The following is a 15,464-nucleotide window of genomic DNA, read 5'->3' on the forward strand; positions in this document are numbered from 1 at the left end:
TTATCAGTCACGTGCGCTTTGAAAAGTTAATGTTAGAAACAAAATGGTCCTCAGATGCGCTTGGGCAACGTACAATTCTGATGAAAGATATCAGGCGAGGTTATAAGGGGACCGCTTCATTCATTTTCCAAAGCCTAAAACACAGTTGACTAAGTGTCTAGGATAGAGTAAGGCTCGCGGAAGAGCGCACGTACAACTAAATGTGGACAATATCAACAAACACAAGCTTGTATGTTTGAAGGTAAGTGAGGGAGAAGTAAATTCTCTGAGTTTGATTTAATTATCATCATTGCTTTACACATTGCAGGAGAACAACTTTCACTTTGTTAGCGTATCACTGACCTGCTGAATGAAGTGGACAAGTCTGGCGCATTTGGCAAAAAACATACCGCAATGTTACCGGGAATACACAATTAGAGAATCCACTTCAAACCTGTTCTGTTCAGTCGCCATTTTGGAAGATTGTGGGGGATGGCAACTGTTGCTAAGGGGGGCGGAGCTGAAGATCACCAGTCGGAAATGTCCATCATCAAGGCGATAATTTATGCCAGGGGTCACCAACGGAGTGCCCGCAGGCGCACAGTTGCCCGGTAGGACCACTTAAAGGTGAAGTGCCATGGAATGGATGATTTTTAGTATTTTATTAATGAAAAAACGTCAGCCAATATGGGCCCATGCGTTTTTTCACCACAAAACATGATTTTGACGTCGACAGCTTTTTGTAACTCCTGCCATGAAAATCCTCTCGAGGATTTGTTTTCGAGAAGAAGCAGGAAGTGACGTAAAGGAAAGGGGCGCCCCCAAGTGGACTCGTCTGTTTCCATTAGTTTTACCTCCGGGGAAGGTAGCTCGTTGTTCCTTCGTGTTAGCCAAAATGCCTGCTCATTGCATTGCTGGACATTGCTTGAACACTCGGGGGAATGGATTTACCCTTCATAAGTTTGCAAGAGACCCCGTTTGTTGGGAAAAATGGATTGCACGGGTGCAGAGGACGAGAGCTTCGTGGGTTCAAAATCACAGGTAAGTGTGTATTCACCTACTAAAATAAATAATAGTTTGGGGCGGACCACGTAATCGGTCTCTCATAACGTAACAAAAGATCAGCGTATGAAATATGTCGATGTGCGCATCGGACGGCGTTGGGCTGCTGCGCGGACGGCAACGAATCTGAAGAACCCACCCAACAATGTCTCACTCAGCCTCGTGCGCGCAGTAATGTGTCCTGGCTCGATAGTGTTCATCGCGTACTGCGGTGGCTGTGAACAACCCTCTAAAAGCAGCACACCTCGGCTCCATTATATGCCACTGTGGCGCCGAAAATCAGCCACACCTGAGGCGGCATGTTCGGCGGTCACAGCTTCTGCGAAGCCTGTGCGTCAGGCTTTGCGGACGGGGACGCTCTGAAGAACCCAGCCAAGAATGTGTCAGTCAGCCGCGTGCGCGCAGTAAAGCGTCCCGGCTGACTGTGTTGTTCATCGTACTGCGGCGTCGATGAACACCCCCCGAAAGCAGTACAGCTCGGGTCTGTCATAAGCCACACCAGCCGGCTGCGATGAGCTGCGATGGCTCATCTCCGCCGCGGAAGTGGATTGGACGGGGATGATGTTTTTCTTTTTTCAGTGTTCTTGTCCTGGTGTATTAAAATGATAAATTGAAAAATCAAACAGGAGTGAAAGTTTTTATCCTCTTTCTTCTTCTTCTTCTTTTCCTTTCAGCTCGTCCCGTTAGGAGTCACCACTGTCACGACCCATCGGTACGGAGGGAGGACCCAAATGCAGGAATCCGGAGACGCAAAGGTAGTTCGGGAAAAGTGTTTATTCGGTCCAAAGTCGGGGATCAGGCAGACAGTCAAGTGGGGCAGCGGTAATCAGGACGTCGGGCGTAAAGAGCAGGTCCACGGGCAGGCAGGGGTTTGTATGCAGAAGATCGATCCGAGAAGGCAGGAGTATCAAAGACGTCTGTCAGGAACGAGACTCGAGGGCAGACCCAAATGCATGACTCAGGTGACAGGTAAGCAGTGCGGAATAAGCCTTTATTCGTTCCAATGTTGTTTACCAGGGAGTCAGTCAGAACCACTGGGTTCTATATATACACCGGGGTAATCACTGCTGATGAGGCACAGGTGTGCGCCTCCGAATCAGAGCCGGTGTGCTGAGAACTGCCCAGCCAGGACTGGACCGGCAGGACCATCACAGTACCCAAAAAGGCGCGGCTCCCAGACGTGCCTAAACAAAAGAAACACACAGAAAATTAACAGGTCCAGGGGCGGGTGGAAGGGGTCCGGGGGAGGGCACCCCCCCGGGGAGGGCACCCCCCCTAACCCCAGTCTGGTGGCCATCCAGGCCACCAAACGCGAGGCGTCCGGCTGGAGAGGTCAGGAGGACGACCCGGACACCAAGCACCAGGATCCCCACTGGGCGATCCGGATGGACGGCCTCGGGGAGGAACCCAACGGTGAAGCAGGAACCAGACCAAGGCATGCAACTGCTCCGGATGAAGGCCTCCTCAGACGCGGCCGCGAGACGGCCAGGCATCTGTCGCCGCCGACGCTTGGGAGGAAGGTGGCCAGTGGCCGGTCGCAAGGGAGCTTCAACATGAAGTGGCCGGGGATCAGTCCCTGCCAAGGCTAGGTCATGAAGCAGTCGGGAATCATCTGGAGTGAGGATGATGGAGAAAAGAATCAAAGCCATGACCGCCACGATCACCATCACAGCCATCCTGAAGCCCTTCCAGTTCCAGGGTGGCCCATCAGAACTCCCCAGCTCCTGTCGCAGTCGAAACAGGGGCGTGGGATGGCCACGGGTCGGTCGCCGTCGAAGCAGGAGGGTGGGGCGGCCGCGGGCCTGTCGCCGCTTAGACAGGGGCGAGGGATGGCTGCAGAACATCACACACAAACAAACTCACAAAAAATTTTCATACTTTTATATTTATCATCAACCCAAAATTTCACGAAAGTTTAGGAAACTAATGCAATGAAGGAATTAGCCACTTTTTAACTTATTTTCTAAAAGATGAGATCTTTGACCAAGAGTTAAACTATCTAAACTTTCTTTTTAAACGTCTGTTCCTGGTCTATAAATCACTAAATGGTTTATGCCCAGAATACATGAAAGAAATGCTAATGGAATACAAAGCTAGTTGGGCTCTGAGATCAACTGTCCAGTCAAATAGTGGAGTGCAGAGTCCAAGGTAAATATGGTGAAGCGGGATTTAGCTATTATGCTATGAAAATATGGAATAAATTGCCATCAGAGGAGACGTCAAGACCAAGTGTGAGTATTTTCAAATCCAGATTAAAAAGTCATGTTTTAGCGTACTTCCACTTTTCAGTGATATTTCTTACACTAAAAGCTGTTTTATTTTTTTTACTTTTTTCAACAGTTTTTTTGTAGTTGAATGCTTTTAATCACGTAAAGCGCATTGGCTTGCCTTGTGTATGAAATGCACTATACAAGTAAATTTGCTTTGCTTTTTTCACAATATTTCTAATAATCGTTTGCATGTTCAATTTGCACATGACAAAAATATAGGACAAGCCAGATCTATTGCAAGAAGTGTTTTTGTTTTCAACACTTGCCCACAAGGAGTCTTCAAAGAAATATATAGAAAATCTTTCTTTGGGCATGAACTGATGAAGCCCGCTTGGATAAGTGGCAAAACCTTCATTGATCACTGCTACGCTCATCAATGTACTTAAACTTACGTGTGGGTTTTTTGTTTTAGCAAATGTCCATTCCGAGAGAATCTTTTGCCGGAATCTGAGCAGGAAAAAGGTTTCTCCCCAGTTTGTATTCTTGTGTGCATTTTTAAAGGTCTAGTGTCATCCCTATAAACATTCTAAAATAGATATTGAAATAAAAAATACATATAAGATTATTCATTTCAATGTCTACACGAAAAAATACAAATGAGTGGAGAATGTGTCATCCATGTGCAAAGTTGCGGAAGTCTCATTCGACATCCAAGTGGTCGGCATATTGGCTGCACTTAGTGTCTGTGAATTCACCCCGGACATTCGCCATTGAAAACTGTTCTCCCCGTGCCTGCGTGGGTTTCCTCCCACATCCCCTAAACATGCATTAATTGGGAACACTAAATTGCCCCTTTGTGTGATTGTCTCTATGTGCCCAGCGATTGGCTGGCACCAGTTCAGGGTGCACCCTGCCAACTGCCTGAAAATAGCTGGGATACACTCTCGCACTCCAGCAACCCTTGTGTGGCTCAGAAAATGGCTGTAGGGATGTACTCCAAAAGAAGTAAAAAGGCTTTTTGTTGTTTGATAAATCAATTTTAATGGAAAATGTAAAACCCCATTTGAACTTCATTTTACAAATCATTGTAACACACTTTAAAACTTTTAAGTGAAGCAAGACATGTTTTATAAAAATATCTCAATGAATATATGTATATATTTACATTTTATAGTTATTTTTTAAAAATTATTTTATATTTTAACTTCAGAATTTCAACATAGCAAATCTCAAAATGAAAAAGAATTATTTTATGAAATAAATTACATCTTTTTGTAAATGTCTGTTTTCCAGGGAATAGTTTTCTTTATAAAATGCAAGCGTATGAGCAATTATTTTTACTATACATAAAACAACTTTAGACAGTCTTTACAACAGTTTGGCAGTTCATCTTCAAAACAAAAAACAAAACAAAAAACAAATGTATTTATGGCATGAGGACATTAGTATTTCCCAAAGATACAGGCATTAGCTGGTGCATGTGTGTGTCCTCCATCACAGTTGAACCGTATAACAACTGAAAACCACATAGCGCAAAAGAAAAGGAGAAAAAGGAATACTGTACAGTCACAGTTACATAATTGCTTTTTTGTCTCATTAACATCACATTTACATAAAGTTATGAAATAAATACATCTTCACAGAGGAAAAAGTGACAGAACAAACAAGGAGCCTGCTGACTCATACAGCTGATGGTTTTTGCTTTGTGACCACCCGCCCCCAGTCACATTTTTTATTTTGTAGATTCCTCCCCCTAACCATCAGAAACGATGTTCTTGATGCTGTCTGCTGCTGGTGATGTTGTAATCAGCAAAAGAAAAAAAAACGTACTGTATTGGCTCGTGGTGCAGATTTAACCTGTGGTGAAACAGTTCAGGACACAGCTCCTCCAGTCTGGCCTGCTGCCCAAGCCAGCGCTTCTGCTCATGTGAGAGTACCACTTAAGAAGTCGGCGTGGATGATAAGGCTCCCACCAGCACACTGCCCTCTCTTTTCCATCAAATGTTTTTTCCTATGTTCATAATCAATGCAACATTGGGTGGCAGGTATTATATGTCGCAAGGTTTAAGTGGTATGAGTGGGTTTGCCTTTTGTCAGCTACTTAAATACTAGCCAACCACAGAGTCTACTGGATCACATAAGATGCTGTACTCCTCCGGTCTCCTCCTGCAATCTTAAGACTCCTCAAGAGAACAGCGGCATGTGATGGTACTGTTGCTGAAACGTGTGCACAAGGCATAAGTGTTGTTATGAGTTCTCACTTTCCTCCTCATCCTCAGAAATGCTCCTTTTCAAGGAGCTCACGGCCTCTTTTACACAGTGGTACAGGATGTTTTTCACCTGTAAGGGAGGATAAGAGTATTTGATGAATCTTGCACACAATTCCACATTTTAGAGCAGTTGGATGGAAAACACGCTCCTTTTCCCGCCATTCTTATGTTTGGTTTTAGACAAGAGCGTTATTGCCTCATATACTCTATAGTGTACTAGTATAGTATACAGTAACTACAGAGTGTACCAAGTGTCTATCAAGACAAAGGTCGAGGGGGAAAGGCGTACAATTATAAAAATCTGCTTTTTTTTTTTAAACTAGGAATTTGGTATTCTAATCCATTAAATCTAGTGATTTCATTAGACTGTATGGGGTCGATTGTTGTCTGAGTAAGTTGGTATAACTTCGAGGCAAACAGACGCACGATTGAGTCAGTCTTGTAGTCAAGACAGATCACATAGATCACATATATGTCAACAGAAAAAATGGGGAAAATGAAAAAATCTTTCACATTTTATCAATGTACGGCGCCTTCTATAGGTTAAAAAAAAGCTGAACTCTTTCATGCCTTTTTTTTGGGTCCTGTTTCACTGTTAGGAACAGCAGAATAGAGACTCTGTATCCCTTTTATACCAGAACTGTTTTACTGTGTCATGGGAGACTTATCTACAATGAGGAAACAAATATGGATGTTGCATGGGGCTGTAATGTAGGAAGGACAGGACAAGGACAGGAGAAGAAGCCTATAGGACAATGGTCGTGAACACGTACAACTGAAGTATGGTGGAAATGACTAAGTGAATGAAAGAAGTAGCTTTCTACACTTTCATTCCAATATAACTGCATATACGTACAGTTGTGCTCATAAGTTTAAATACCATGGCAGAATTTGCCCCACCTGTGTGGAGTTTGCATGTTCTCGAATGGCTGGTGACCACTTTAGGGTGTATCCTGCCTCCTGCCCGATGACGGGTGGGACTGGCTCCAGCACTCCCACGACCCTCGTGACGAAAAGCGGCTCAGAAAATGGATGAATAATGGAGTTCTCGGGTTAAAAAAGTCTTGACCTAAAATGTTTCGACTTTACGTTGCCCGTGTCTTGTCCGCTATTTTGGCCCAAGCACCATAGTTTTTCTGCTTAGCTCATATTGCTTATCTGTGTTTGTGCGCTCGGAGTTTATTTGCCCTTTTTGCCAACCATTTTACATGTTAAGGCCCAAAAGAAGAAACCTGTTTTTTTTTCTAGCAATGTTGGTCCACCTGAAGGAAAAGCAATGACGATGGAAACAAAGGTTAATATCATAAAAAAAAAAAAAAAATCGGAGAAAGGATTAACACTGACAGACATGACGGACAAAAAGACTTGAGCTTCAGTTGGACGACCGTGTCGATTATTATTCAGGACAAAGCCCGTATTTTAGCGCCCGTGAAGGGTTTCGCCACTATGAGGGACACAGTGATCAGGAACGTTCTTCGATCGTTGCTGAGATGGAAAGATTACCTACATTATGGATAAAGGATCAGAATCAACGTAGGCTTAATATTAGCCCCAATGTTCATTAAGGGAAAAAACACAGCGTATTTTCCTAACTTTGAAAGAACTGAAAGGCAAGGACGGCTGCCTGCACATGCTTATTTAGGAATAGCTAAGCACAGCTTAGCTCATTCTTCGCCATCCACCTCTTGCTGTAATGGTAAGTGAAGCATCTTATATTTTTTATTTGAATAAATTTTAGGTTTTTTTTATAGGAAGTACCACCACCCATCCATTTTCTGAGTTGCTTATCCTCATGAGGGTCACGGGATTGTTTAAGCCAATCCCAGCTGTCATCGTAAATGTGACTTCATAACGGTGAAATCCGATTTACGGCAAAACTCGAGTTAAGTTGTCGGTACAGGAACCGATCTTGGTCGTACACCAAGGACTTCCTTATACAGGGAGTTAAAACGTCCTCAACCTACAAGATTTCAACTTTACAACACCCGTGTCTCGTCCACCATTTCGTAGCACAGAACCATAATGTTTTTGATTAGCTAACGCATATTGCTTTTTTGTGTTTGTGCACCAGGACTATTTTATAACTTTTTATCCACCTTCTTACACATTACGGCCAAAAAGAAGAAAGCTTGGTTTTTTAGCAAGGCTGGTCCAGCCGAAATTTAAAGCAATTACCATGGAAATGTAGCTTAACATCATAAAAAGATCGGAGAAAGGGGTAACATCGGTAAAGAATTGGGCTTCATTCGGTCAACCATGGAGATTATAATTTTGGACATTGCCTGTATTTTAGCGCTCGTGTATGGAAGTAAATATGTGTTACCAGGATTTGAATGAAAAATCTCACAGAAATTTTCATGTTGTAAAATTCACAGCTATTTCAAAGTGATCACATTTTCAATAGCTGTATTTCAGTTTAACTTTTCAATATTAAATTTGCCGTTTAAAAAAATTCAACCTTTAAAATTCAAACGCAATATTTTCAGTCTCCTGAGATTCAACTGTCTACAATTTGCCCAAGTGACGCAACCTCAGCTAAGCGATAGAAGATGGATGGACTAAATAAAAGTAGGGCTGTGAATTTGAAAAAAAGAACAGTTAAATAAAAATAGTAGTATAAAAGTATTATATGTGCAAATAAAGTGCATACAGCACAAAGGTAGAAGGGTTTTCCAACATATTAAGCTCAACTTCGTGGGTACACACTGTACATGGGTGTGCATTATGCACATTGAATTGTGGTACATGTATTATGCTGAACAAATTTATGACCCCACTACCCATAGTCAGAATCCGAAATGTCTTTTTTGGCCAAGTATCCAACAAGACACATGAGGAATTTGTTTCTGGTAGTTAGAGCCATTCTAGTATAACAGCAAACACCCACAATAACCAAATATATATTCAGGATGTTAAAAAAAAACATGAGTATGGAAAGTCATTGTGCAATGAAAGCGTATCAATAGTGTGGTGATGCATTAAATTAGGAGCACTTTTATGTTTTCTGTTAATAGGACAGTATATATGTATGGGAGGAGTTCGGTGAGGCCATAGAGAATGACTTCAAGACGGCTTCGAACAAATTCTGGTCCACCGTCTGGCATCTCAGGAGGGGGTAGCAGTGCACCGTCATCACTGCGTTAAGTAGGGATGGGGCACTGCTGACCTCAACTCAGGATGTTGTGAGTCGGTGGGGAGAATACTTCGAAAACCTCCTCAATTCTACCAGATTTTGGTCATTAGTTACAAGGACACTCAAATAAACATATATAGCAGCTGACATAAGTATTTAAAGTAAGATGGTAGCGCATGCACACACAGTGGCTCCTCTCTCTCCATCCAGGTTTTTGTGGTTTCTTTTTATACAGGAACTGAGTGTCTGTGTTTCGGGCACTCACACCCCATTGCGTGAATATGCCAAAGTGTTTCTGCTTGACAGTCATAGAATGTTTTCTTTGGATATAAATCCAGCCATCACGCCATCGCTACACGACTGCGGTCTGCTCCGGGGGCCAGTGCAATCCCTGACCCCCGCTCCTGGAACCAGCCCACAGTGGAAGCACCATGTGCGAACAGAAGGAAGCAGAAGAGGGCCATGCGTAGAATCTCTCAAGATCTCCCTACTATCACCCTGACCAATGTACACTCAAGGGACAACAAAATGGACTACATCAGTTTACTCTGCAGTTTACTAAACAAAAAGCGTGAGTGAGTGATGTCGCTGCTTTTGTGAAAAAATGGCTTAATGATTGGCACGTGGCATTCAGCTAGGCCGGCGAACATGCTACCACGCAGACAGAACGCTCGTCGAAGGAGGGAAGACTTGCAGTGAGGGGGCTTTGTGTTTACATCATTGACTCTGCAGTGGTTTGTAAACACTGTTCACCGCTGCTGGAGTTGATGATCATCAAGTGCTGGACGTTCTACCGACCGAGGGAATTTTCTGCTGGCAGCCATTTACATCTCTCCCAGCTCAACAAACAACAGGAACGAGACACTGTACAAACTACACCGGTGTGACGGTCTGAGCATTCCCCCGTACTAAAAAGTCTCCTCGTGATTAAGGCGCGTGCGTTACTAAAAGGGGAACTCTGGGTACGTAGCAGACGCTTACTGGGAAATCCCACAGTCTCATAGTTCCCCTTCTTCTACATAGAGGTAGGTAACCCTGCAAAAATGTTCTATAGAACTATAGAACTTTAGGACCCAAGTCCTATAGATTTTCTATAGAAATTCTATAGAAAATCACAGCCAAAGTTCTATAGAGTAAGTTGTTCTGTAGAAATTCTATAGAATTCTATAGATTTTGTTCGTCTTTCTGAGACGTCCATAGCGAACATGAACACTTGGCAACAAGTTGTCGAATGAAACATGTTGAAGCTTGGATGTGGATGTTTCAGATTGGCTGAAAGTTTACAAAATATTTGCGCATGCGCATTAATATACACACATATACGTTAATCACAAGGAGACTTTTCAGCACCGGGAGCACTCAGACCGTCACACCGGCTCCTCACTGAGCAGCAGACATTGCCTTCTTTTCCTGTCTGGGATTTTAACGTCGTCAACCTCAAAAGTGTTTCCACAACTTCATGGACATGCAACAGTGAAGAAAATAAATATTTGAACACCCTGCTATATTGCAAGTTCCCTCACTTAGAAATCATGGAGGGGCCTGAAATTTTCATTTTAGGTGCATGTCCACTGTGAGAGAGATAATCTAAAAAGAAAAAGAAAAAAAAATCACAATGTTGGAATTTTTAACGACTTATTTATGTGATACATCTGCAAATAACTATTTGAACACCTGCCTATCAGCTAGAATTCTGACCCTCAAACAGGTGTCAGTCTGCATTTCAAAGTCCACCTCCACTCCATGTATTATCCTCAATCAGATGCACCTGTGTGAGGTTGTTAGCTGCATAAAGACACCTGTCCACCCCATACAATCATTAAGACTCAAACTTGTAATATGGCAAAGTCCAAAGAGCGGTCCAAAGACACCAGAGACAAAATTGCACAACTCCATATGGCTGTAAAGGGCTACGGAGAAATTGCCGAGCAGTTTGGTGAAAAACGATCCACCGTTGGAGCAATCATTAGAAAATGAAAGAAGCTAAACATGACGGTCAATCTCAATTGGAGTGGAGCCCCATGCAAGATATCACCTCGTGGGGTCTCAATGATCCTTAGAAAGGTGCGGAATCAGCCCAGGACTACATGGCAGGACTTGGTCAATGACCTGAAAAGAGCTGGGACCACCATTTCCAAGGTGACTTTTGGTAATAGACTAAGACGTCATAATTTGAAATCATACATGGCACGAAAGGTTCCCCTGCTTAAACCAGCATATCTCAAGACCCATCTTGAGTTTGCGAATGATACAGAGGAGTCATGGAATAAAGTTTTGTGGTCAGATGAGACCAAAATCGAACTTTTTCGTTATAACTCCACTAACCGTGTTTGGACGAAGACAAATGATGAGTTGCATCTCAAGAACACCATCCCTACTGTGAGGTTAGGGTTAGGGGGAGGTAGCATCATGCTTTGGGGGTGTTTTTCTGCACATGGGACAGTACGACTGGACTGTATTAAGGAGAGGATGACCGCGGCAATGTATTGTGACATTGTGGGGAACAACCTTTTTCAGTCGGAGCATTGAAGATGGGTCGTGGCTGGGTCTTTCAACATGTCAATGACCTGCACAGAGCCAGGAAAACCAAGTAGCGGCTCTGTAAGAAGCATATCAAGGTTCTGGCATGGCCTAGCTAGTCTCCAGATCTAAACCCAATAGAAAATCTTTTGAGGGAGCTAAAACTTTCCGTTTCTGTTTCTCAGCAACAGCCCAGAAACCTGTTTGATCTAGAGAAGATCTGTGTGGAGGAGTGGGCCAAAATCCCTCCTGCAGTGTGTGCAGACCTGGTGAACAACTACAGGAAACATTTGACCTCTGTAATTGCAAACAAACCCTACTGTACCAAATATTAACATTGGTTTTCTCAGGTGTTCAAATACTTATTTGCAGCTCTATCACACAAATAAATCATTAAAAAAATCATACATTGTGATTTCAGGATTTTACTTTTTAGATTATCTTTCTCACAGTGGACATGTGCCTACGATGAAAGTTTCAGACCCCTCCATGATTTCTAAATGGGAGAACTTGCAATATAGCAGGGTGTTCAAATACTTATTTTCTTCAATGTAAGTTTCCTACAAGCGAAGACACGATCCTGACAATGTTTACACAACTCCTACAAATGCCTACAAAGCCCTCCCCCTCCTCCACATGGGAGCCCCAGACCATACTACTGTCATGCTAATCCTGCAGACCGATTGCTGGTTAAAGTGACAAGCCAGCCAAGAAGAAGATCCGTGTGTTGCCAGAGGGGTCATCAGAGACACTCAAGGACTGTTTTGCCACCACACACTGGAGCATGTTCAGACTAGCAGCCACCCACAACATTACAGACCTCCAGGAGTCCACAGAGACTATCACTGCCTGGATGTAGAAGTGCATGGATGACATTACAGTCTTCAGAACCATGGCCATCAGGCCCAATCAGAAGCCATGAGAGCCATCAGAGAACCTAAGAGGCAGCAATCCAGGAGGATGGCTGACCGCTTCAGTGACACCAGATTTACCAGGACCATCTGAAATGGTATCCAGACCATCACGGACTACAAGCCCCTCCACAGACCTGCGCCAACTCCTCTTTGCTGATGGATTAGCTCAATGACTTGCTTTGAAGCAGACAACAGCACCTTAGCACAGAAGACCCCTGTGCTTCTCAATGACCTGGTGCTGCAAATGTCTACAGACACTCTGAAGGACTAATGCAAGGAAGGCCTCCGGACGAACAAATTCCCGGCCGCCTTGTGAGAAACTGCTGATGAATTCACAGATTTTTTACAAACATTTTCAATACCTCACTAAGCCAAGCCGTCGTTCTGACCTGCTTCAAAGCCACCACGATAATCCCTGTTCAAAAGAAGCGATCTCCCTCCTGCTAAAATGACCACCACCTGGTTGCAACCACTCCCATCATTAAATGCTTCGAGTGGCTAGTAATCTTCGGGCCAAAACCAAGAGGCTCAAGGACAACTTCTTCCACCAGGCAGTCAGGATGCTTAACTCCCTCTCCATATTTTATTCATTTATTTTTAACTCTTTTCGTCTATTATAGCATTCCAGGTCTGTGAGGACTGCTATTTCAGGTTTGTTGTATGTCATCTATTTATCACACATCTGACAATCATGTTACTTGAACTGAACTCATCACCATTTTTCTATATATTTTGCTATATTTCCAAATGTAAATGCTGTTGTTGTGAAATTTTCACTAGATGGGAACAACCCAAGCAATCCATACATACAAAGAAATTAGAACATAGAGTAGTCTTCATAATAACAGCAGTCCAATGTGACTAACCAGATAATCCACTATTTTTATTGCTACATGTGCAGTAGATTCTGCAGCATTCATGATACACACACTCTTGAGACTAAAACTATTTTGTCCAAACTTTTTTCCTAGGATTTACCAATTCGTTGAATCCCTAAATTAATATTTAGTTGTTTGACCACAGTTTTTTTTTTTAAAATAACTGCTTCACATGTGCATGGAATGGAGTCAAGACACATGTGGCACCTTTCAGCTGTTTTTTTCCACTCCAAGATTCCTTACCAACATTCCACAATCCCTCCACATTTCTTGGTTTTGCTTCAGAAAAAGCATTTCTGATGTCACTCCACAAATTCTGGATTGGATTAAGATCTTGGCATTAGTCTGGCCACTCCATGACATTAACGTTGTTGGTTTGGAACCAAGACTTTCAATGTTTACTAGTGTGTTTGGGGTTATTGTCTTGTTAAAACACCCATTTTCAAAGGCTTTTCCTCTTCAGCATGAGACAATATGACCTCTTCAAGTATTTTGACATATACTAACCCATCCGTGACCCCTGCTTTGTGATCAATAGGTCCAACACCATAGTAGAAACATGCCTCACGATGCTTACACGACCGTGCTTCAAAATATCCTGGAATATCCCAATTTGGGTATTGACAATTTAAGAGCTGCATGATAAAGTTCTTTTTTGGCATTTGTAAAGTAAACACACTAATGCAGCAGTTTTTTTCCCTCCCAAAAAATGGTTCATTTTGACGAAGGCTATGAATGAGGACATGGCTCTAACCCCAAATTGTCTGAAACTCCTTTGGAGATGGCTTATAGACGAAGAGTGAACATCAATCCAAGGGCAAAAGCTTTGGCATGTGCCCTTAAAAATTGCAACATTTGTTCCATTGTGCTGTGTGGTAAAACTGCACATTTCAGAGTAGCCTTTTATTGTGGCCAACCAATGTGGTGTCTGTCTGATAATAATGCTGGCTAATCAGCATTTTGATACGCCACACCTGTGAAATGAGATGGATTATCTCGACAAAAGAGAAATGCTCACTAACACAGATTTAGTGCGAACAACATTTGAGTGAAATGGAAAACGTTTAGGATCTTGGGAGTCCAGCTCGTGAAAAATCTGAGCTAAATGAAGTGTTTCATTTTTATTTTTGTTTGGTGTATGTGGAGGTGAATTTGAACTGCACCGTTAATAGCATAGCCCCAAGGAGACAATGTATTAACACCAGACAAAAGCCATAAATTTCATCATTTTGATGATACACTGGATTGTCAAAAAGGTATGTTCCATCATTGTATTATTATTTGATGCCCAAATGAGGCAAATAAACTAACAGTCAATATTTTTTGTGTATTATATCACCATACTGAAGGTATGTTCTATCATTGTATTATTGTTTGGTGCCCAAATGACGTAAATAAATTAATCAACTAACAACTTTTACTGACAGATTACATAATCACCTGCAGTTTGTCTTCATAGTTGACTTCCTCATGGTTGGGTCTGAGCTGCTGGGTCAAGTGGAAGGAGTTGGCAAGATGCTCAGGAGACACAAAGTCATTGATAACCTGAACACAGCTGTGAAGGTTCTGGACCTGATAAGACAAGGTAGACTTCTAAGTTCCCAATAAAGTGTAAGGGTCAGGTCAAGTGAGCAATAGAATTGCTTCAGTATGTTGATTTTTTTTCTTTTAACGAGTAAAAAAAAAATGTGTGTGTGTGTATACCTGATGCATAGACCCAGCTGGTATTAGAACGGAGTCTCCCAGGAATTGAACAATGGTCCAACCCTGGACTCCATGGTCGTCCAATAGCTGCTGCCGCTGCTTCTTGCTCAGGTACCAGCTCTGCTCTCTGATTGGATCCCGGTCCACTGATACATCCAGTCCCTGCTCCTTACACAGCTAACGTGGTCATAGTTTGTGGTGTCACAATTAAATGGGAAGACAAGGAGAGAAAACAGGTTGTAATCAATGTTCCCATTATACTGCACGCGTGCACAATTGTACACTGCTGATGTGGTCTCGGCGTACGGACATTATGTGTTATGTACAAAAAAATAAAAATCTAACCCGCATTCAAAGTATAACATACAACTATTAAGTTTGTGCCATTATGCAATGTGATTCAATGAGTGAGGGGTGACTAGCTGCTACATCTGATCGCACAATTGCGCAGCCCATCAACTTTGTTTTCGAGGGCATCCTATTGCACCACTGATGTTTAGTTAGCAAAGCAGCCTGGGCAACATACAGTGAAGATGAGCTAGACACGCTGCTTATGTTTCCCCTCAATAATAATGGCGAAAGTAAAAAAAATAAAGAAATGCTGTTATTTTAAGATGCAATGACTCTCGGAGTGTGTGTGTGCGTGAACACAAGAAAAAGCAGTGAAACTGGACAAGATATTCTCCTTTTCCACCTAGAAAGGTCTTGTATGGGTATTGTGACAACAAGCTGGTGTGTGTGTGTGTGTGCGTATCGGTGTGTTGGTGAGAAGGGACTTTAAGTCAAGTAACTTC

At 42.7% G+C, this 15,464-nt stretch overlaps 1 protein-coding gene across 14 annotated transcripts in view; it reads right to left on the reverse strand.

Moving 5' to 3' along the window:
• Positions 1-4,280: 4,280 nt before the first annotated feature.
• jmjd1cb (jumonji domain containing 1Cb) overlaps positions 4,281-15,464 on the reverse strand; it is a 246,137-nt gene continuing 234,953 nt past the window's right edge. For all 14 annotated transcript variants that reach the window (XM_061811226.1, XM_061811228.1, XM_061811229.1 and 11 more), the window contains 3 exons: positions 14,671-14,847; positions 14,407-14,538; positions 4,281-5,591 (listed from right to left, as the gene is read on the reverse strand). In XM_061811226.1, coding sequence (XP_061667210.1) covers positions 5,499-5,591; positions 14,407-14,538; positions 14,671-14,847 — 402 coding nt within the window. In that variant the 3' untranslated portion in view covers positions 4,281-5,498. The remainder of the gene's footprint in view (positions 5,592-14,406; positions 14,539-14,670; positions 14,848-15,464) is intronic.

Source organism: Syngnathoides biaculeatus, chromosome 22 (genome assembly GCF_019802595.1).
Source record: "Syngnathoides biaculeatus isolate LvHL_M chromosome 22, ASM1980259v1, whole genome shotgun sequence".
Lineage (NCBI taxonomy): Eukaryota > Metazoa > Chordata > Actinopteri > Syngnathiformes > Syngnathidae > Syngnathoides > Syngnathoides biaculeatus.